The sequence below is a fragment of the Armigeres subalbatus genome, chromosome 3 (genome assembly GCF_024139115.2).
Source record: "Armigeres subalbatus isolate Guangzhou_Male chromosome 3, GZ_Asu_2, whole genome shotgun sequence".
NCBI lineage: Eukaryota > Metazoa > Arthropoda > Insecta > Diptera > Culicidae > Armigeres > Armigeres subalbatus.
Genome location: NC_085141.1, coordinates 59,149,935 through 59,171,534, shown reverse-complemented (window position 1 = coordinate 59,171,534; position 21,600 = coordinate 59,149,935). Strand labels below are relative to the sequence as shown.

At 37.4% G+C, this 21,600-nt stretch overlaps 2 protein-coding genes across 3 annotated transcripts in view; both read left to right on the top strand.

Annotated features, from left to right (window-relative positions):
- Positions 1 to 21,600, top strand: part of LOC134221663 (putative gustatory receptor 28a) — a 47,255-nt gene that overhangs the window by 13,387 nt on the left and 12,268 nt on the right. The window contains exons 3-5 of the mRNA XM_062700853.1: positions 516 to 695; positions 817 to 885; positions 18,320 to 18,406. Of these exons, the coding sequence (XP_062556837.1) occupies positions 516 to 695; positions 817 to 885; positions 18,320 to 18,406 (336 nt within the window). The remainder of the gene's footprint in view (positions 1 to 515; positions 696 to 816; positions 886 to 18,319; positions 18,407 to 21,600) is intronic.
- On the top strand, positions 19,433 to 20,643 carry LOC134220813 (fibrinogen C domain-containing protein 1-like). Of its 2 annotated transcripts, XM_062699916.1 has the most exons (3): positions 19,433 to 19,502; positions 19,697 to 20,354; positions 20,416 to 20,643. In XM_062699916.1, exons 2-3 carry the CDS (start codon positions 19,705 to 19,707, stop codon positions 20,555 to 20,557), a joined length of 792 nt encoding a protein of 263 aa, XP_062555900.1. In that variant the 5' UTR covers positions 19,433 to 19,502; positions 19,697 to 19,704; the 3' UTR covers positions 20,558 to 20,643. The 2 variants fall into 2 exon arrangements, with proteins under 2 accessions (XP_062555900.1, XP_062555899.1); XM_062699915.1 differs by lacking the exon at positions 19,433 to 19,502 and having other exon boundaries at positions 19,627 to 20,354.

The window sequence follows — 21,600 nt, the reverse complement described above, 5'->3', positions numbered from 1 at the left end:
AAGCGACCTCACGGAAACAGTGAATCTATGTTACAGTGCTCAGGTATCGCTTGCATAAACAGTATGAAGAAAAAAATCGAGTGCGCAGAAAAGAGCTTGAATGATGAAGGAAGTCATATCAGGGTCAAAAAAATCAAGTTAAAGCAAATTTGAATGAATGTTTTCAACCTGCTTTTCACTTTGGATGTCACGCTTATTCTTATATTCTCCAACTCGAAAAATATTTCCAATACAATTAAAACATGTTTTAACGACATTGTTATTTGTGAACATTTAAATGTTGCAGAACAAGCAGATTTTTAGCTATGATTATACAAAACAATCCTCACATGGGAAACTCCATAACTTGGGAAGCTAATTATCAAAATTTCAGATAGTATTAGTCTAAAAAGAATAATTTTTGATTTTATGCCATATAAATGTGGTTCAGCTCTGTGCCCTCGTTAACTTTTCATCTTTTACTATGTGTTACTATTGTCTACTGATGAAAAACACAACTGTCATATACTCCACAGGTTATGATTGCCGTAGCGGGATCATTCGTTTATTTACTATTTTATGGATTCGAAGTCATACTCAACATCAAACGAGGGGTGCCGTTACAGGAATATTCTTTGTCTTCTGGCATCTGGAGTGTCTGCTATTTGACGAACGTTATTGTCGTAGTTACCATTGGAAGTTTACTCAGTCAACAGGTAAGCTAAATAAAAAAACAGAAAGAAAAAAAAACAATTCCATTATTTCAGATAAAACAATTTTCCGAATCATCACCACGCTCGACAGGGCGTGTTTGACAAATTGCCATCTATTTTTCAGGGCAAAAGCACATCAAATTTGATCGACCAGGCCATCAATTCAACAAATAATGCAGAAATAATCGAGATGGTATCTATCATCCGCATCACTATCCGAGTGTAATGTTTAATACGGGTGATAAATCGTCGGCACTGCACTGAGGGATCATAGTCATACAATATTCACACAGGCCAACCAACGCCCACCTCACGTAGATGCCTTCCGCCACACACACACCCTCTGCGTTAGTGGGTTTGCCAGCGCATATGCACTGCACCATCATCCACCGACGCCACAAACGTGCTGGTTAATACCAATCGCATGCACTGCTGTTCTAATAGAAAGAACAAAATAAATTCGTTCAGATTTTAGAAGAAGTGTTACCAGATTGACATATTTTGAATAGAGTTCGCCAAATATTTCGATGGTTGTGATGTCAACGGATATCGAAGAAAAAACCAATCTAAAGTGTTTAAACTGCAGATATGTTGCATGAGAATAGGAAAGCCTACATGTGCTTGGACGCATTCTTATGCCGTATTAAAAAATCTAGACCAACATTTGAAAAGGGCGTAACAGCCAAAATTTATTCCTTTTGATTCTTTGACTACATATATAGCTTTATATGTAGAAGAAGAATCAGAAGGAATAAATTTTGGCGGTTACGCCCTTTTCAAATGTTGGTCTAGAAATATTATAAATATTGCAATGAAGCCTTTGAGCAACTCTTCAAAGATGTTTCTCATGTGTTATAGTTTATATATATTTTATCACTTGTCGAGTCAAGTACGAGACACTGAAGACGACCTTACTGTTGAGGTCGAAATACGTATCTGTCAAGGTACAATCAAGTGGTGGAATTAAATGGGATGGTACAAACTCGTCTTATGACAAGTGAAGACATTCCACTAAAAAGCTCAGAATAATTTTCTTAATATATTTTATGTTTGCTATAAATTATTATGTTTAGATGTGACACTTTCCTTATAATATTATCCAATAAATTCGTTGAATTTATCGTAATAAAGCATTGGCATTTGTACACAGCTTTTATTATTATTTTTTAAATCTTTATTCAGGTGTTTTCATCTTTTATTAGAATTCTCGACATTTCCAAACACAGAATGCAAACTTTTCGTAATCGATCTTCATGACTATTGGGAACATATCATTTACTCTATATGATAACATGTCTTGACATTTTGAGTTTATTACCATGAAAACATTGGATTTTCTAATCTGGAGTGTAAACTGTGCAATTAGGAGCGAAAACTTACGCGTTCAGCAATGTTGTTCCACCAGATTTATAGCTCTACCAATCTACGCGAATATGGGAAAAACCATACAATTTTAAAATAGGGCGTATTTAAAATTTCACTGATGAAAGATTTTAAAACACCCCGTTTCTTTTTCCTGGTACTCTAAGCTTTCTGTTCATGAGAAAACCACGGAGGTTCATGAAAGTTCGAAAGTATATCCGTGACTGGAGCACCGTGCATCATTCAAATAAGGCTATAGCCGATGTCCTTGGCTATCCAAATTGTTCTGGAGTTAAAATCAATTGGTCCACCGGCTCAATTACGCTTGTTACCAAATCTAAAGCGAACCAGCATGTCCAAGCCAGAACCTTGTGATTTGAAATTTTGAGTGAATTGAAATTAAATCTCGACTGGGTCTTTGTTAGGTGACACTTCATACTATTTTCCGTGCTTTGCCATCAAAATGTCAAAAACGAAAAAAAAACTTATACAGCATTCTGTCTATTAATAAAACACATACATTTTCTCCAACAAATCATTATATTTATACGCGTTGCTCTCAGCTGTTACAGATCACAGTTTCATGTGCGTAATTTGCTCTAAGCTGTTGGGTCACATTTTTCATCCCGGTGTGGCAGACGAGCACCCAGCTTTGAGCTGTTTGAGCAACTGGTTTAACGTAAACAATATCAACTGCGCCGGTTATAAGTGCACCTATCTAAATAACATTATTGCCTCGTACTTTCTCTACATATAAAACTCATAAATGCCGTTTGCCTGCGATAATAAACTGGCTCAAAATGCATTTTACACAGCGCATCAAACAGCATTTGTTTGATTTGCCTGAAATTTTGCAAATGGATATAGGGTAACGGGAGGAAATGTTAGGCCTGGATCCAACGTTGGCTCATCACGCAAATTAATCGATAATTCAACAATAATACATCGTTTTTTAGAGAGAGATATTTATCAATGCTTCTTCGAAAAAGTGTATCATGCCGACTTTATTTATATTACGCAAGATTTATGCACGTCTTCAACTGATAAACGCAATAAACCTGCGTGAAAAATTGCTCTGACTCGGTTTGTTAGCAACCACTTAAGTTAGCAGGCAGTGCAAGAGATATTTCTTTTGCCCAAATAAAGTAGTTTTTGGAATGGACTTACCTATTTTCGCACATTAGATGAACGGATAACAATCACACTATTTTAGCATTCATATTAAATTCACTATTTACATTAGTATAGTGACACAATTAACCAAAACTTTTTTGAACAATATTAGAACACTCGTTGCTAAAATTCGGCTGAATAATGTGAATAATGCACCAACATTTCATGGGCCGAAAAAGCATCCAACACCAGGGCCGAGATTAGGAAAACTGGCCGAACATAAAGTACATTTCGCACAAAACTGTTGATGGATTAAATAATAGATTTTGAACCATTATTATTGTTTTTGAATATTTAGCGTAATAACCAAAAGTAAGAAAGCCGTTTGGTGGCATAATTTGCTTAAGATCTTCAATATGTGAATATTTAAATCGATAAATGTGCTCAACCACAGCATAATAGGCTAAGGTTTGAGCCTTATACCCTAGAAAATCAGGCAAATGTGGAACAGTTTTGGTTGCAGCGGCTTGTATACATCACAATCACTATCAAAGTCTCATCACAAATATCCATAAAAAAATTTGATCGTTTTATCCACAATTATTAAAAACTTCAACCGCAATCATACTCGTATTTCCGTAGCAAAAAAACTCAACGTGGAATATCATCATCCGATTTTTTTATTATCAGACTAAGGCCGGAGTGGCCTGTGCAGTGCATAAAAGTCTTCTCCATTCAGCTCGGTTCATGGCTGCACGTCGCCAAACACGCCGTCTGCGGAGAGTCCGCAAATCGTCGTCCACCTGATCGATCCACCTTGCCCGCTGTGCAGTTCGCCTTCTTGTTCCCGTCGGATCGTACTCGAGAACCATTTTCACTGGATTACTGTCCGACATTCTAGCTACGTGCCCGGTCCACCATAGATGGTACGCAGCACTTTCCTTTCATTATCTGAATTTCTTTCAAATCACGCGGAAACATTCGATAAAACATAGATTTCTCCAGATGGAGAAAACTGACGCCGGGAAAATTTGAAGTGGTCGCATGTAAAAGGTTTGTTTTTAAAAACTATTTTATTTGTGAACTCTGTGTTTTAGTGGATGTAAAGGCAAACTCGTTTTAGCTGCTTTTACAGACTGCTACGGTTAAAAGAAATTCCTAAAGCTGTGTTTCAGTTTTCTGATCGACTCTACATAAATAACAGGTGGTCTCTACTCCAAAATGGTGAGTTAACATACCTTAAAAGCTCCAATCTCACGCTTGCACGGGTCCGCCAATGACAATCGACCGCCAGTTAAGGGCTGCTTTCGTACTTGGCTGGTAGTGTAGCACGATTGACCTGACATCAGCAAGGTAGATTGAGAAGCTGCAACCTGTGCGGTGTACATAGGAAGTGGTGGGGTTTAGCAGTGGGCTGCAAGAATCCGCTAGCACACCCTACCAAAGCGATCGTTTGCCGCTCAACGCGAACTAGCCCAGTGCGCCATGCATGGCTCCAAACAGACCTGACATGACGCCTCCAGGAGGAGACGGGAGATTTGCATAGGGGAATTGTGGGTAAAACCGACACCACTTCAAATATCTGATTTCAAGTGATTATCGGTTAGAATTTCGACACACTTTGAATAAACGTTTGATTTCTTGTATTTCTAGTCATTTTGTAACTGGCGGAGATGTGTAAGAGTAATAATAAACAGACAATCAGCATTGATCACCATTGAGGAGATGAATTATGTAAAATTTTGGTATCGGTGTATAAGCTTTTTTGACAATTATTTGTTGATTTTCAGTATTTAATCCATCTTCGATCCATACTTGAACATCATTTTGTGTATGTTGTGGAAAAATAGTTTTCTTTTCTAATTATAAACCTACACATGTATCTCATCATTATTATGTTATCAGATGGGGTAAATTCGACACCTGCCATCGAATCATGAAATACCTCTGTCTTATTAGACTCATCATTCGCATAATATAATTCAAGTTTTGGAAAATGAGACGCCGGGGAATATAACTTAATCATAGACTTATTACATACCATATCAACATTAGTCGTGACAATAGGTCTAGGGGGTAATATTGAGTCATCAAGGAAAACCTGCAGGTCGGATAACAATATCGCTCAAAAAAGAACCGTATTTTCAGGCTTATTTTGCTTTTTAATATTTTCAATCCGTTCTCTAGTGTTGTTCTTTCGTGATCCTTTTTCATTCATTTTAAATCGCCGTTATAAACAACTTTTTAAAAAATGTGAAATTTAAATGTTAAATGTCTCCGCTCAACAACCTCAAAATCCTCATCTCTCCAAAAAATAGTCGCCGAATAGAACTCAAGTTGAAGTATTTTCATAGTTGTTGAGGTTCAAGTGTTCTCTACAAGAACACTTGAACTTCAACCGACTTCAATAGCTACCCCGGAGAAACGAAGACTCTAAAGTAGGTGGGCCGAAAACTAGGGTCAGGATTCCCGGGTGGGTGACAATGTTTAGAGGCAAAATAAAGAAATAGATTCACCTTATTGAAAAATTACAGAATATAAGTGATGCCCCTAGTGAGTTCGTGTACATATCAGTCTACAACTAATCAATGATTGAATGAATGAACATTAAACTGAGTCTTACCTGGGATACCACGTAATTGAGATTATTTGTCATTTGTTCGGATTGAACAGAGATCTTCTTGTATTAAAATCAAACTATGTACTCACAATACCATCCGGATGACTGTCGTCACTGCCGTCCACCACGGCAGCCCTTTTGTCTTTGACACTTCCCGTGACAGGAACGTTGAATAAAAGATCTCCGTAAGGGTCGCCTGCAACGTCTCAGTCGAAATTCAACCGTTGACCGCATATTCTTCCGGATCCCTTCGTTTCCGATCTCAGACATCCCACCTTTTTATAAACTGCGTCGTCCCTTCGCCAGTCCGTATTATATCACTAGGGCTATGCACCGCAGCTATGTGAATGATTGTGGAACACTACGTATTATATTGATTTTGGTAGGAAGGATACAAAACAGGCTAAATTCAAAATTATCGCGGAATGCAAGGCGGAGTCAAGAAAATGCGAAGCAGCAAAATGTTTGTGCTGGCATTCCCGCGCACAGATTACTTCGATCTCCCGCAGTGGATGCACTATGATCAGATAGTCGAGCTCGTCATCTTCGGATTGGCAAACTCAATCTTTTTTTAAAGCTCACTGGAAACCCCATTATAAGTAAGTAATGAAAGAATTATTATTAAAGCACTAAAGATGAGTCATAAATAGTGCTATACTGGGACGGGACTTGCAAAGAGGAAAAAATGTAACTTCATCTGCAACCAGCAAGCGCTGTCACGAGTTGTCAGATGCAACGAGCACCTTTTTGTGTGAAATTATTGTTACCCCTCAAAAAGTGTGCCAAATGATTTTGTTTTACGAGTACTTTTGACGTAGGACTACGTCTGTGTTTTCTATATTGGGGTACACTTTACGATTGCAAAAATCGGGGACCGTCACGAAAATATGATAGACTTTAAACTTTAATATCTAAGCCATTTCTCGATGGATTTTCATTTTTTTTGCAGCATTCGATCAAGGATGAGTCAACGCTTCTTTGTATTTATTTGAAAATACTGATTTTAACTATTTATTATCGATAATTGATAAAAAGTTTAGAAATAGGTAAACTAACCAATAACGTACATGCATCACTTGCACAGACATCAAAAATCAATCACTTGCGGGTGTGGATCTAATCCTCAGTTTGAACAAGATTTTACGCATAGCAGACGCATCAAAGCGATCGTAGCGGAGCGGACACAGCATCACGGAGGCGCTAATAACATTTTAAAAGAAAATCCATCGCATTTGTGGTGGTGCTCGATGTGTTGCTGCAGATCATTCAACCTCAACGAACCAGAATTTCATATGACGGAAAGGTTGACCATAAAAATAGCACTGTGGCAAACCCGCACCACTAGTGCCGATGCTGAAAAATTATAACAAATTGTGGTGTCAGTTAGTTGGAAAGGAACATTGGGAAAAGAAAATTGGTTCTTCTCAGGACCAACATTTTATGGAAAGAAAGAGTTAATTGCGAAAATGGACTGTTTCTGTGGCATCGGGTTTGGCGTGGTAGCTTGGTTGCTGTTAGTGATTCCATCCATTCAAATTTACTGCATCATCTCCCTCCGACGCGCTATCAAATTTGCTATTTACGATTGAGTTTTGCACTTTGAAGAATAGTAGTTTGTGCAACAAGTTGCAAAAAGATGATTTTTTCAGCACGAGTTGTACGTTTATCCAACGAGGCTTGCCGAGTTGGATAAATACTACGAGTGCTGAAAAAATCGAGTTTTGCAACGAGTTGCACACGCTATTTTTTGTAATGACGAAAAATGGACTTTAATTTGATAAATTTGTACCAAAAATGTACAGTCTAATTTTCTCCACATGATCACTGTTGCCGATAAATTGTATTGCTGCAAAAACAATCAGATTCCATGTTACCGTGCCACATTGCATAGTTTGCAAAGCCGTGAAGCGATAGATGAAAATTTTTGATGTCATGTCCATCGAACTATTTCAATTATTACGCAACGCAGAGAATACACTATTTGAACACTTACCCAAGCTCATTCAGCAAAATGTAGTCATGTAACTACTGTTCTTATGTTGGTTTTTCATTATAGCACCCAAATGAGTGCTGTAATGAATATTATGCAACCCATTTGAGTTGCATAATGTTCATTAAAGCACCCATTTCGTTGGTATGGAAAAGTAGGCCGTTTTATCACTCAAAGACGAACTGTAAACCAGGTATTATGATCAGGAATTGCAAAAAAATTATTTCGGTTAGTTGGATCCTTCTAATGTATAAAATGGTGGCTTTTGTATAAAATCAATGAAGACGCCACCTTTGTGAAAACTATGAAAACTACAACAACTACCCATTAGTAAACGTCGCTTGGACAGACAGATGCCAAAAGATAATGTTTTGTAATATGAAGAAACTTCGTCTTGAGTCAAATTTCTGTTTTCATTCCTCGCAACAATACGCATCTTAGATAAACAACATCTCATAACCAAATTCAGAATCTTGCGAGAAAGTTTCATTTGATTCTTAGAGTTCATCATTCTCCGAACGGTCCGTTGTCTGTGGAAACCCGATCGAAATGGCTCGCGTAAAGCAGCTTTCTTATATCTAATGAAGTAATTCCATTAGCCCCGCCCCTTCATTAATCGTTATGAGTGCACATTATATTTACATCATATAAGCTCATAAAGGGGCGGGGCTTACGGGTTTAATTAATTAAATACAAGAAAGCTGCTGTTCGGCGCGCGCGAGCCATTCCCAAGTAACAATTTTCATGCTTGTTAGATTTATTTAATTCTTATAGCGGATTTATGACAGCAGTCACCATGGCTAGTTGCTCAGATTTATTAGCGATCTTATTGCTATCAATAAACCTCTAATAAATCTATTCGAAAAGCTTCAAACGTCAAATGCCGACTGGTCTTGTTAGCAGCTCTACGGTTGTAACGAAGAGCATAATAAGTCTAATTTTCAAAGCTCGATCAAAGCCATAATTTTGGGTCGTAATGTGGTCAAATGAATAACCCCAATAAGAATATTTACATTGCAAAGGGTTTATAACGGTGTTTAATAAGAGCAACATTTTTCTGATCGAAATCTATGATGGCCATATTGGAAATGGAGAACCATCCTCAAGTCAGTGAAATTTATCACTGGAATTTATGATTAGACGGTGTTTTCGCCGCAAAAAGACACGTTTTTGGTAAAGGATATAAAAAACAAACATATCTGGGTGTAATATAAATTAGTTTAGCGAAGATTTACGTTATTGGTATTATAATAATTTTAAATTCATTGCCCAAAACTATATTATTTTGCGGGCGCGTAGTGCTAATTCTCATTTTTGCACTAGCTTTCACCATGAAATCGAGCGCGCACCTCGTTTCCATGAAAGTACATTGGAGAAAAAACTTAAAAAAGTATTATTTTGTAGTCATCATCATCATGATTTTCATCAACACTTTAGTTTGTTATTATTTGCTTGCAAGATTTTGTTTCTCTTTTTTCAAAGCAAATTTTTGACAGCTGCCGCAGCCAAATTCCCTTTTTTGTGGGCGGCTTGAAACGGATTTTTATATACTCTTATAAGAGGTTTATAGTGGTAATCTAGATGATGATGATGATGATGGTCCCGCCACATACCCCTACAAAGGTTTGAGCTAGACGATTTATCTTTAAGATAATTAATTGAATTTAATTTTTCAACAATTTAATCAGATTTGCAAAACAAAACAAAAACGATCTGATTACCATCACAGATATAAATTTCTTAACTTTCCATTACTATCCAGCAAAAATATTAAATGTAAAAAACTGTTTAGTTCATCTACAGATTCTCATAAGTATCAGTAGTGATGCTTCGAGTGCATACAAATGCAAAACTTGTGATACCTCTCGCACAGATTTCAAAAGTTCCACCAAGAATCGCGTTTCATGTAATAACAAGTAACGTTAGCCACTCAAAGCATCAATAATAATCTAATAAACTATGTCGTTGTCAACAAAATCAAAACTTGTGTTACCGCTCCGTCGATATCAAAAGTTTCGGTATCAACCGCGGAAACCAAACTCTACTAGATAGCCTATTACTAATCCGCAGAATCATTGAAACAGCTGAAAAAGCGCAAGTCTGTACATAAATTTAAAAATCATTCATATCTGCTTTACGCGCGCGAGACTCAAACTTTTGTAGACTACACAAGAAAAAAGTCAAATTACAATTACGACAATAAATATAAAATCCATCATCATCATCGAGGCGAACAAAATAGTTTATTAGTGCCTCAATAATTGAAAAAAAAAACACAATTGTCCAAACAAACTGTCCGAAGATCAAACTTCGTCAAGATACAATATAAAAGTCAACTAAGTAGCTGCTTATAATACAGGTTTTACGTGTGAAACACAAAGTCTCTTGAATTGTGATAATGTCGTTGCACGTTTGATATGTGTAGGCATCGAATTGAAAACATTTATTCCTTCGCAAAACAAAGAATTTTGTGAAGCTCCATGCAAAAAGTTTGGTGTTCTTACATCTTCCGCGTTTCTAGTGTTATATCTATGAATGTCACTTCCTCTTTCAATTCGATCACACAAATATCGAGGCAGCAAACCATTTACTACTTTAAAAATGAACACCATTGTTAAATACACAATTCTTTGCTTCACCGAGAGCCACTGCAATGCATCCAACAAAAAAGTTGAGGAAGTGAATCTGTTACATCTTAAAATCAAACGCATAATCTTATTCTGCAAGCGCTGCAATCTCGATATTTGTGTCTGATTTGCTAAAAACAAAATAGAAGGACAAAAGTCCAAGTGAGGAGAGATGATTGATTTGTACAACTGTATTTTACTAGCTGTATTTAATTCGTTTTTCAGTCGACATAGGATTCCATACTTCTTGGCTATTTTCTTGATGACATTGTCAATATGTTGGTCAAATTTCAATTTATCATCAATAATCACGCCAAGATATTTAATTTCCCGTACGCGATCAAGAGTCTCGTCATCAATTTTCACAGAGACATTATCAATTGAACGATTTCATGAAATAACCATATACTTTGTTTTACTAATATTCAATTTTAACTGTTTGTACTTCAACCATCTACTCAAAGAATGCAAATCTGCATTCAAGTATTCAATCGTTTTCTCCAGATTTTGAGCTGCAATGAATATTACAGTATTATCAGCAAACAAATTAATATCACAATAAGGCAAGACCCGTCCCATGTCTTTAATGTACATAATGAACAAAAGGGGCACTAATACACTTCCCTGTGGTACGCCAAGGTCATTCTCCACGGGACACGACACATAATCATTGAAAGCAGTCCGTTGGGATCTGTCAGACAAATAGCTTTCAAACCATTTGTATGCAGAACCCGAAATTCCAAAGCGCTTAACAGTTTTCAACAATAAGGGCCGAGAAATTGTCTCAAAAGCGCGTTTGAGATCCAAAAACACAGCTAGAATAGTATCTTTACGCTCCATGTTTTCTTTCCATTTAGATAATACCAAGTTCAATGCAGTTTCACAGGAATGACCTTCTCTGTAACCTGATTGTTCCGGTATTAACAAGTTATTACTATTTAAATATGTAATTAGCTGGCCTTTAACTACAAGTTCTAAAATTTTCTCTAATGTGTGCAACATGTTGATGGGACGAAACTCTTCGGCTTTAATCGTTCCAGCAACTTTTTGTATTGGAATCACTAGTGATTCCTTCCAAACATGCGGCACGTGCCCAGTTTGTAACGATTCATTTATAAGGTCCAGCAAGTTGCGTCCAATGACATGAAAGCAATCTTGAATAACTCTAGCATTAACATTATCAACTCCAGCCGTTTTACCTAAAGAAAAGCAAATGTTTTTAAGTTCTTCAAAAGTAATCGGGTGAAAACACTCAAATCTACAGTTAATATTTATCGGCTGTTTTATTTCATCAGGCTCATCCACTAACTCGATAGATCGGTTAATGGATAAGACACTATTGACGAAATAATCGTTGAATTTAGATGCAATTTCTTGTTCTGACTGTTCTAATGTGCCATTAAAAGTTATGGACCGCGGCTTGCAACTACTAGGCTTTAATAATGATTTCAATATTTTCCATAACTCTTTGCTGTTGTTTTGATGCTGATAAATTTTCCTCTGAATATACTCGCAACGTGTACGTGTCAAAGATTGCGAATATTTGTTCCGCGCTACCTGATACCTATTCCAATGATTTTCATTATTAGTTCTACGAAACTTTTTATACAATTTATCTCTTTTACGTTTCAGGCGCAAAAGGTCTAAATTATACCAGCTGTTAGAATTATGCAAAGTTACTATCTTCTGTTCTACTAATTGATTGGTACAGGATTTCAAAACGTTTGTAAGAACAGCTGATCTTTCATCTATATTACCGGAATTTTCTTGAAAATCCACGTTTCTTTCGACAAGACCCGAAATTGCTTGTTTAGAATATTTTCTCCAGCACTTCATTTTAATTAAATTACTATCATTACTATTATTGTCGGTAACGTTAATGACTAGCGTTTCATGATCGGTTACTTTTAAATCATTACTCGTTTCGCTAGTTACAGAATCAAAATTTGTATACACATGATCAATCAAAGTTCTACTGTGCTGGGAAATACGCGTATAAGAATTTACTTTTTGTTTCAAATTAAAAAAAATCCGCTAAATGTTTCAAATGATTCGAATTGGAATCGTCACACCAATTGATATTAAAATCACCAGCAATTACATTTAATTTACTAGGATCTATAAATGACTCAAACCAGTTTTCCAAAATTTCAATAAAACGCTGGTCACTTGCACTGGGAGAGTGATATAAAACACCATAATTACCCATCTTCATGCCACGTACAACTGCAATGCCTAAGAACCAGTTTCCATCACAAACTTCGTTCAATTGAAGCTTGAACTGAACTGATTCTTTGACATAAATAGCAACACCGCCAGTGTGTCTAGAATGTGATAAACAAGCAGCTACACTATAACCCGGAATGCTATACTGATCAAATGCTTCAATGTCGACTATATGAGTTTCAGATAAAACACTAAAAATGGACGTTTATCTTCTACAATCTTACGTAATGCAACGTAGTTTGTAGACAAACCCGCAATATTCAAATACAAAATATCGAATTTGCTCTTATTTCTACTAGAACTTGGTTGCTATTCATTGAAACGTAAGCTGCTCTTTTTCCGTTCAACTAATCGCTTATAAACACTACACTCAGTACTGAAGGCACTGTGGTTCACGTCCAATTTCATTTTACGTTCGGAATTCATTTTATACAATTGACACATTTCAATACAGTTGACGTGCATTCGGATGTCTTGTGACGATCGCTGCACTTTGAGCACGCAATGCCATTTTTGCAATCCGTACTCATGTGCCCAAATTCTCCACATTGAAAACATCTCAAAACACTAATTTCGGGAACAACAAGGCACCGATCAAACCTTATGTTAACTTTTCTCGCGGTCAACAAACAACTATAAGTCTCTTTATCGACTTCAATAACAACATTGTTCTTGTTATACTTAAAACGAGAGAGGGCCACTTGGACATATCTTACTCTTATAGTGGCCATCAGAAGGTAATCCTGTAGTAATGGGTTTTATTGTCAGTTCTTGAAATTCGATCTTGAAAACCATTTCTAGAGCGGAATAAAACTTGAAATGTTACTTGGGTTTTGATCTGGATTCCACAGAAGGCGGTTCAACATTCGATGCAGCGGAGCGGACACAGCAGCACGAAGTGGGTGGCAGTGTGGCAATGCTGCAAATTTATTTCAACCTTTGGAGGCTCAGCGAAAAACCATCAAGTGGCGGTCGGACAGTTGCAACGCAAGGTGTCATCAAGCGATTGGATGCAGTTAGTTATTGGACAGAAGGCGTATTGGGAAAAGAAAATTGGTTCTTCTCAGGACCAACATTTTATGGAAAGAGTTAATTGCGAAAATGGACTGTTTCGGTGGCATCGGGTTTGGCGTGGTACCTTGGTTGCTGTTAGTGATTCCATCCATTCAAATTTACTGCATCATCTCCCTCCGACGCGCTATCAAATTCGCTATTTACGATTGAGTTTTGTACTTTAAAGAAAGTTTATTTCGCAAAGTCGGATCATCATTCTTTTGTATAAAATCAATGAAGACGCCACCTCTGTGGAAACTATCTACCATCGGTGAACGTCGCTCGGACAGACAGATGCCGAAAGATAATGTTTGGTAATATGAAGAAATTTCGTCTTGAGTCAAATTTCTGTTGTTACTCTTCGCAACAATACGCATCTTAGATAACCGACAGCTCATAACCAAATTCAGAATCTAGCGAGGAAATTTCATAAGATTCTTAGAATTTGTCATTCTCCGTGCAGAGCGGACACAACAGCACGTAGGCGGTCGGCGGTCGGACAATTTCAACACAAGGTGATGTCAAGCGTTTGGATGCAGTTAGTTATTGGAAAGACGCATTGGGAAAAGAATATTGGTTCTTCTCAGGACCAGCATTTTATGAAACGAAAGAGTTAATTGCGAAAATGGATTGTTTCGGCGGCATCGGGTTGAGCGTGGTAGCTTGGTTGCTGTTAGTGATTCCATCCGCTCAAATTAATTGCATCATCTCCCTCCGGCGCGCTATCAAATTCCCTAGCTACGACTGAGTTTTGCTCTTTAAAGAAAGTTCATATCGGATTGTCGGATCAACCTTCTTTTGTAAGCATAAAGACCTTTTTGGAGGACACCATCCTCAAAAATGGCCGAAATAAAGGAGAAATAATCAGAATCAGAAGTGGCGTGAAACCAAACGCAAATAGATTTATATGCAACGTTTGGTTTTCACCCGCGATGTAAGCGTTCGTTACAAAGTAAGGATTGTGATGTCCCCGACTGAAAGCCAGTCGAGTGGCTTCAGCGGACAATAAGTCATGTTAATTACACGGTTAGAGACTTCCATCCAACTGGGAACAACTATTCGACCTCTTGATTCAGTTGGCCTCCGAGCAGTTTGCTCAATGTTAATAAAACGACACACATTATTATGGCAAATACTATCAATTTCGAATAGCTACGTAGTCCTACGTCACCTTTACGTACAACCCGATTGGGCTGCACCTTTGAGTTTTTCACTTTGAAAAGTATTCTAGAATAGCCGAACAGCTTAATATTGCACAGTTATGAATACGTGTTTTATTCCCGATAGGAAAATCTCTTTAAAAATAAGATTATAAATCCGTAAATTGCAAACACTTTTATTGCGCTCAGAAGATTCTACCCGGGATTTAGGTGAAACCAGAGGAGCGACATCCAATTTTTTTACTATGGATTTTGACAGGTTTGTCTGTTCGTTCTTTTTTGGGGGATAAATTTATCCCCCAGTGTCAAATTACCCCAATACTGATTTATTTTGCAATAGTATGTGCGTAAATTTTGAATGTTTACGTTTTTACAGGAGAATATGATGCAAAACGCCCATACCACTCAATAATGCAACATGATACAATCATGAGAATTTAAATTTTACAATTACAATTTACAAATAAAACAATTTTACACTCGATTCCATGCTTTAAACTTAAGAATGTTCAACTTATTTGCTCAATTATTTAGAATGCTAGTTGCACAAGGTACTGTCTATGCCTTTGTTCGTTTTATATCATTTTCACCCTCGCAATTGTTTATGCTGCATTCGCAGTGCAACTCAAGAAAACAGTTGAGAATCAATGATCAACTGTGATGAAAAGAAGAACAAGTGTCAAAACAAGGAAAAAGAAGCCGTCTTTGCAGGTCTCGTCTCAGGTACTATACACTGAGGCAAATGGACGTAAGATTTTAATCAAACGACTTATAAATTTACCACAAGGCATGAATTTCAGAAGGTTGCCTTATGAAACATGATTTTCATTTTAAAAAAAGAAAAGTCCTGGGAAAAGACTGGGATCAAACCATGGACGTCGGGGGGTCGAGAGGCCGGCATGTAGACTTCACGCCCATCGACGCTAGAGAAGGTTATGCACCTGGGTGCTGCGGATAGAGACGCTTTTCTGCTCTCAAGTCAGTAGCGGGATATTTTGAAATCAATCCTATAAGCAGAATTATTTTGCAGTTCTCCGGCTGTCAAACATTTCCCGCTCTTCGAATTTCTATTTCCATGCTGCATGAAGGCGCACGAATGCGCGAGACTCTACATGACTTTATGATGGTTTACATACATTCCTGCTCCAATCAGCTGCTGAATCTCGTGAAATCTCGTACCAAGTGCGTTTTAGTTGCATTCCTACTAATTATCCACTCGAAATATAATGTGAATATATTTGTTACAAAGAATGCAAAACTCAAACTACAAAAATCTTCAATGTTTGGCTCCGGCACAATAGAAAATTTTGACTTCAGTTTGACAACCAAATCGATTCTATCCGCACCACCCAGTTATACACTAAGTTTTTCTTTTTCGATCTTGGCAAAATCGGGCACCGCTGTAACTCTGCAAATTTTGAAACTAAACTTTGGCAGAAATTTTTGTTCATTTTTGATTCTCAGTTAAATATTTACTGTATTTCAGCAACTGAAACGTCACTTTCACTTAGATCTTGGCAAAAATCATGTTTGCTGAAACTTGACGGTGCCCATCTCGGGAAAATAAATGAAGAATTCTGAGATCACGGCAAACAAACAAGTGTTTCGGAAACCAAGTGTTACCTCATATGAAGCACTGTTGCGTAGGGTATCTGTTCCATTATTAATAACATGCTCCTGTATCAATAACATTCGCAAAACAGACAATTTAGGCTCAATTTGTGTGGTGTTTTGTTGTTTTCCGGCGTGCTCACTGCTGAAAAAAATCACAAAAATGAGAAATAAAACAATTAGCCCACCAATTCTTTGTTTTCGAGTGGTATTGATTTGGGTACATGGTATGAATTCAAGGAGCAGTTCCCCTATATGGAACACTGTTATTTGGATAATCAGTTGAAGGTTCATAATGCAACGTACACACCAGTCAAGCAGTTCGACGAACATTGACTCCGCCCCCCAGAAAACGCTTCGGTTGCTGCTTTGTTTGAACGTGTGTGAAGTTGTTCGAACAACCATTTGACAGTTGGCGGCTCGGTTGGAAAAAATTAAAACGGTTTGATTTTGGTTTGAGTTGCCGGGGGTGGAGTCAAGGTTCGCCGAACATGTTTGAGCATTTGTAGTGAAGTTGCACAAACCCTCATATATTTTTCGATGGTTGGTGCTCAAGTTGGCGCTTCGGTCGTTCGTGTGTGATATTGTTGGTCGAATAAATTGATTGTTCGTGCCGCTGTTGGTAAAACTTTATGGATGTTTGAATAAACGAGAGGTGGAGTCAATGTTGGTCAAACTGCTTGACCGTGTGTACGTTCCATAATGCGCGAATTATGAATTTCGATAGTCCTGTTCGCTGAGTGTAGGTCAAAATAAATTCGATTTAATGTTCACCTTAAATCTAGACCAACATTTGAAACGGGCGTAACAGCCAAAATTTATTCCTTTTCATTCTTTGTCTACATATATAGCTTTATACAGTCAAACCTCCATGAGTCGATGTTCTATGACTCGATATCGACTCATGGAAGCAAATTATTACATATTAAAAAATATTTTCTGGGTTACTATGATGGTCCCTTCAAACAGTTCTCCAAGGATTTTATATTCCACATCTCGATATTTCCATGAGTCGATGGTCCCTTCAATATCGACTCATGGAGGTTTGACTGTATGTAGATAAAGAATCAGAAGGAATAAATTTTGGCTGTTACGCCCTTTTCAAATGTTGGTCTAGAAATGAAGCAATGTACTAACTGAAGCGAATCTATTCGCAGCACTATTGCCAGCTCTGTTTCAGTAAGGTCAATCACGTTGCTCCGATCAGCTGGCATCAATCAACGAAGCACACAATACTGTGATAGCGAACTGTTGATGCTCAATAGGCTGCTCTGTCGTGTCCAACCAATAAATATCGCTTCCGCCTCTGCATGAACTGCTGCAATTGTGCTCCAGAAACATATAGGGTTCCACAGCACACGGAGCGAAAACACTTCAAACGTGGGTGAAATTGTTTTCATAAATAAATGTATTTGTTTCAAAAGCTTAACCAAAATATGTAAATAGTAATAGTATCTCAAAGAGCTCAGTTGAACCATACGAAAGCGTTATGAACTTTGTGTATTGGATGTCATACGTATTTCACTTTGAACTACTTACGTTTCTCGTGAAATAAGTTTGACTTAAAGCTTTTACTTCACCTTTAAAACGCTGTACAATAGCTGACATTATATATCAAAGTTCTCTAACTGTTCTATCATCAAGCTTTCATAGGGACACCCCATCATACACGCTGCATTGTATCGAGCACCACTCGCTGTCAAGTGAAACAAAGTTCAGTAAATCAATTATATTGTTAACCGTTTTGAATCAATTTAGCTTTAATGCTTCGTGGATTGTTCTCACTTTATTCCTTTCTGGCTTTTCGTTCGCTCCGATATCCTATCTCTCCTACGTACTTCCGGCCCGATTGCCAACATGGTCAGCTGCGCCTATTTTTAATGCAACTGGGTCACAGGACGCCGACATTAACATGCGGATTGTTCCCATTCGATTGGACGCTCGTTTATTCGGTGAGTTGGAATTTGTTTATTATATGTATGTATTTTTTACTGTTTTTCTACCACTACCCCTGTCCAATGTACGCACTACTTCACTATAGGGAGTAAGTATTGTAATTGGAACCGTTTGTGAGTTTGCCTGACTGACTTCAACAGGGACTGGAATTTATTTTTGCCGTATCCATCGGTGCGGAAATAGTGGAGAGTAAATCTGAAATTGCAAAAACTATTTCGGACTAAACGGGCACAGCTGAATGATGATCCATACTTTACATCGGAATACAAATGCCAATAAAGGGGGTCCCACTGAACGTTCAATATGGCATTCGCATAGCTCGCCGCCATGCTCCGAATATAAAAAATGTTTATAAATATAAGGCGTTTAAGTCAGTCAGACTGTGATGACAATTTCGTGATGCATTCATGGAATCGAAGATAATACTTTATGACTATTTCAAAAAGGGAGACCAACCAGAATGGTCGCTAAATCCAATTGAAATCGGATTTTATTCATACTTCCAGGGAATGAACTACAATTTTGCTTGAAAAACTGGAGTACAAAATGCTCGATGTTTCCTTTCAATACCACTCGTAAGTTTTCACTAAATTTTGTATATTTCAAAGATAACACATTTCACAATACCTCACATAGGCTATTTACGACGTCTATCTCCATTTTTTAATTTTGAATATATTGTTTGGACAGGTTGATTTGTTTTGTCAAAATCCCAGCACTTTTGTATTTCTTCTACCCCTTTCACTGGGGTGAGCACTATCGACTCTTACCATCTGACCTAATATCTCAGTGAGCGTTGCCGCAATATGTCAAATAATTGTGCTGAAAATCAAATTACAAATATCATTTTTCACCGAAGTTCAATTTCCAAATTTACTGAGCTGCAATGTTGCCTAATATTGCCGATCTCCAAAAAGCAATACTTAGTACAAAGACTTTCAGTTTACGTCCACAAATGAACTATGCTGGAACTTATTTCTCATCTTACTTTACACGGGATGCCTAAAAAATTCCGCTCCATCTCCATCCAATAGATCAAAGGAATATTATTCAGCAAAAAAGTATCGTACGTGACAACGCGTGAAACTTATGGTAAGAATAATCTTATCATTATTTTAATGTAATTCACTTAAGATAACGATATTCAAGAGGGATGTATTGATAGCCCTGTTGACTAAATAAGCTTACGAACTACTTATAAAAGTTTTCTTCTGAATCCACTTTTCACTCATCATTCAACCCCGATGGTCTGATTCAACGTGTTATCAAAATGCAACTTGAACTAGTGAGTTGTATGATACTGATACAAGCGATACTAGCAAGTGTTGTGATTGACTTAGAAGAAGAACATATTACCTCCGATGGAAATGGATCGATTAGCTTAACCCCATTAACAGTCGATAGCATAAGTCATTCGGTCACAGATGCTAGAGTAATTCCACAAACGTGTAACAATCATCTTTCCGGAATCCAACCCGTTCAACCAGAGTTTGGCTTCAACGACCCGTTCCTAGTGGTCTGTGATCAAGATTACTCCGGGGGGAATTGGACGGTGATACAGAACCGATTCGATGGAGCGGTGAACTTCTATCGCGGATGGAAAGCATACGAAGACGGCTTTGGTGAACTGTTTGGAGAATTTTGGCTAGGTTTGAAGAAAATTCATGAGCTAACCTACGCAAGGCAGCATGAGCTGGTTATTGTTCTAGAGGACTTTGATGGAACAACAGTGTGGGCTCGCTACAGTGATTTCTCGGTGGCAGGTCCAGAGGAAAAATATAAGGTCAACAGCTTGGGCACGTACAGTGGAACTGCTGGAGATTCATTTGGAATGGTTCTAAACCAATATTTTACTACACTGGATGCGGATAATGATCAGAACCCAAATTTAAACTGTGCTGTTTTGTACAGAAGTGGTTGGTGGCACAAAAGTTGTCATGCAAGGTTCGTATATGAAAGGTACCCAATGTTATATTGTAATCATCGTTGAAGTCTGGTATTACAGTAATTTAAACGGTATGTACCAACCTGGTCCACAAACGGAATACGCCATCACGATGTGCTGGAGAGATTTCCGAGGATATTACTATGGTTTGAAGAGTTCAAGAATGATGATTAGAGCTGTGAATAAGCGTCGAACCATCTAATACAATGACACGAGACAGAATATACATACATGTCTTAATTTATCTGAATGGTCAAAACTTGCTGTCTTTTATGCTTTCTTTTTATGCTTTTTATTCTTCATCAATATCACGTAACCTATGGGAACCATTGCCTGCTCAAAGCATATAGCTAATTTACTCCAAAAGTTATATTGTAATACTGCTTCGTTATTATCACCTTTCAAACGATTCTCGTAGGACTCCTTCAGTATAAGCACTGATGGTCGAGCTCTAACCCACGACATTTGATACATAGTAACGAATTGAAATAAAACAGGAAATGGGCAATACACCTGTGTTCAGAATAATAGCAGCAGAAGCCGTTTTTTCATACAAAATGGTCAACTTTGACAAGCTGTAACTTTGCACCCCATTGATCGATTGAGCTGAAGTTTTGACAGTGAACTACAAATATGATTAAATTTACACATACTCCGTATCATTTTTTTCGAATGACGCGTTCAAAAATTACGCACTAGGTCAAATTGTTCAAAATAATAGCAGTTTTTGTTTTGGAAATATCAGGAAAATAATTAATTGAAATATTATCAATTTGAATTCAGGTGCTGCGAGACACTAAGTTTATATTTGTTAAATATCTTGGCTGTGCATATGCACAGCATATGTTTCGAAATGGACAAATTGATATGAAATTTGCGAAAAAGAATCCACGTGTCTTGGAGGGAGGGTCCCTCCAAGACACGTGGATTCTTTTTCGCAAATTTCATATCAATTTGTCCATTGCGAAACATATGCTGTGCATATGCACAGCCAAGATATTTAACAAAAAATGGTTTTCGTACGGCCGAGTTGCCGAATAATATGCAATTAATTACCAAGTTTATAATTAAAAAAAATATAAATTGTAGAATTTGACATTTGAATTGGCCAATATATCAAAAATAAAAACTGCTATTTTTTTGAACAATTTGACCTAGTGCGTAATTTCTGAACGCGTCAATCGAAAATTGATACGTAGTATGTGTAAATTTCATCTTATTTGTAGTTCACTGCCAAAATTTTAG

What these genes read in the sequence shown, in the direction of transcription:
- LOC134220813 (XM_062699915.1), top strand. Translation starts at nt 19,681, where the DNA reads ATGCAACTTGAACTAGTGAGTTGTATGATACTGATACAAGCGATACTA. An exon ending in CACAAAAGTTGTCATGCAAG is followed by an intron (nt 20,355 to 20,415) that starts GTTCGTATATGA and finishes CTGGTATTACAG; the next exon opens with TAATTTAAACGGTATGTACC.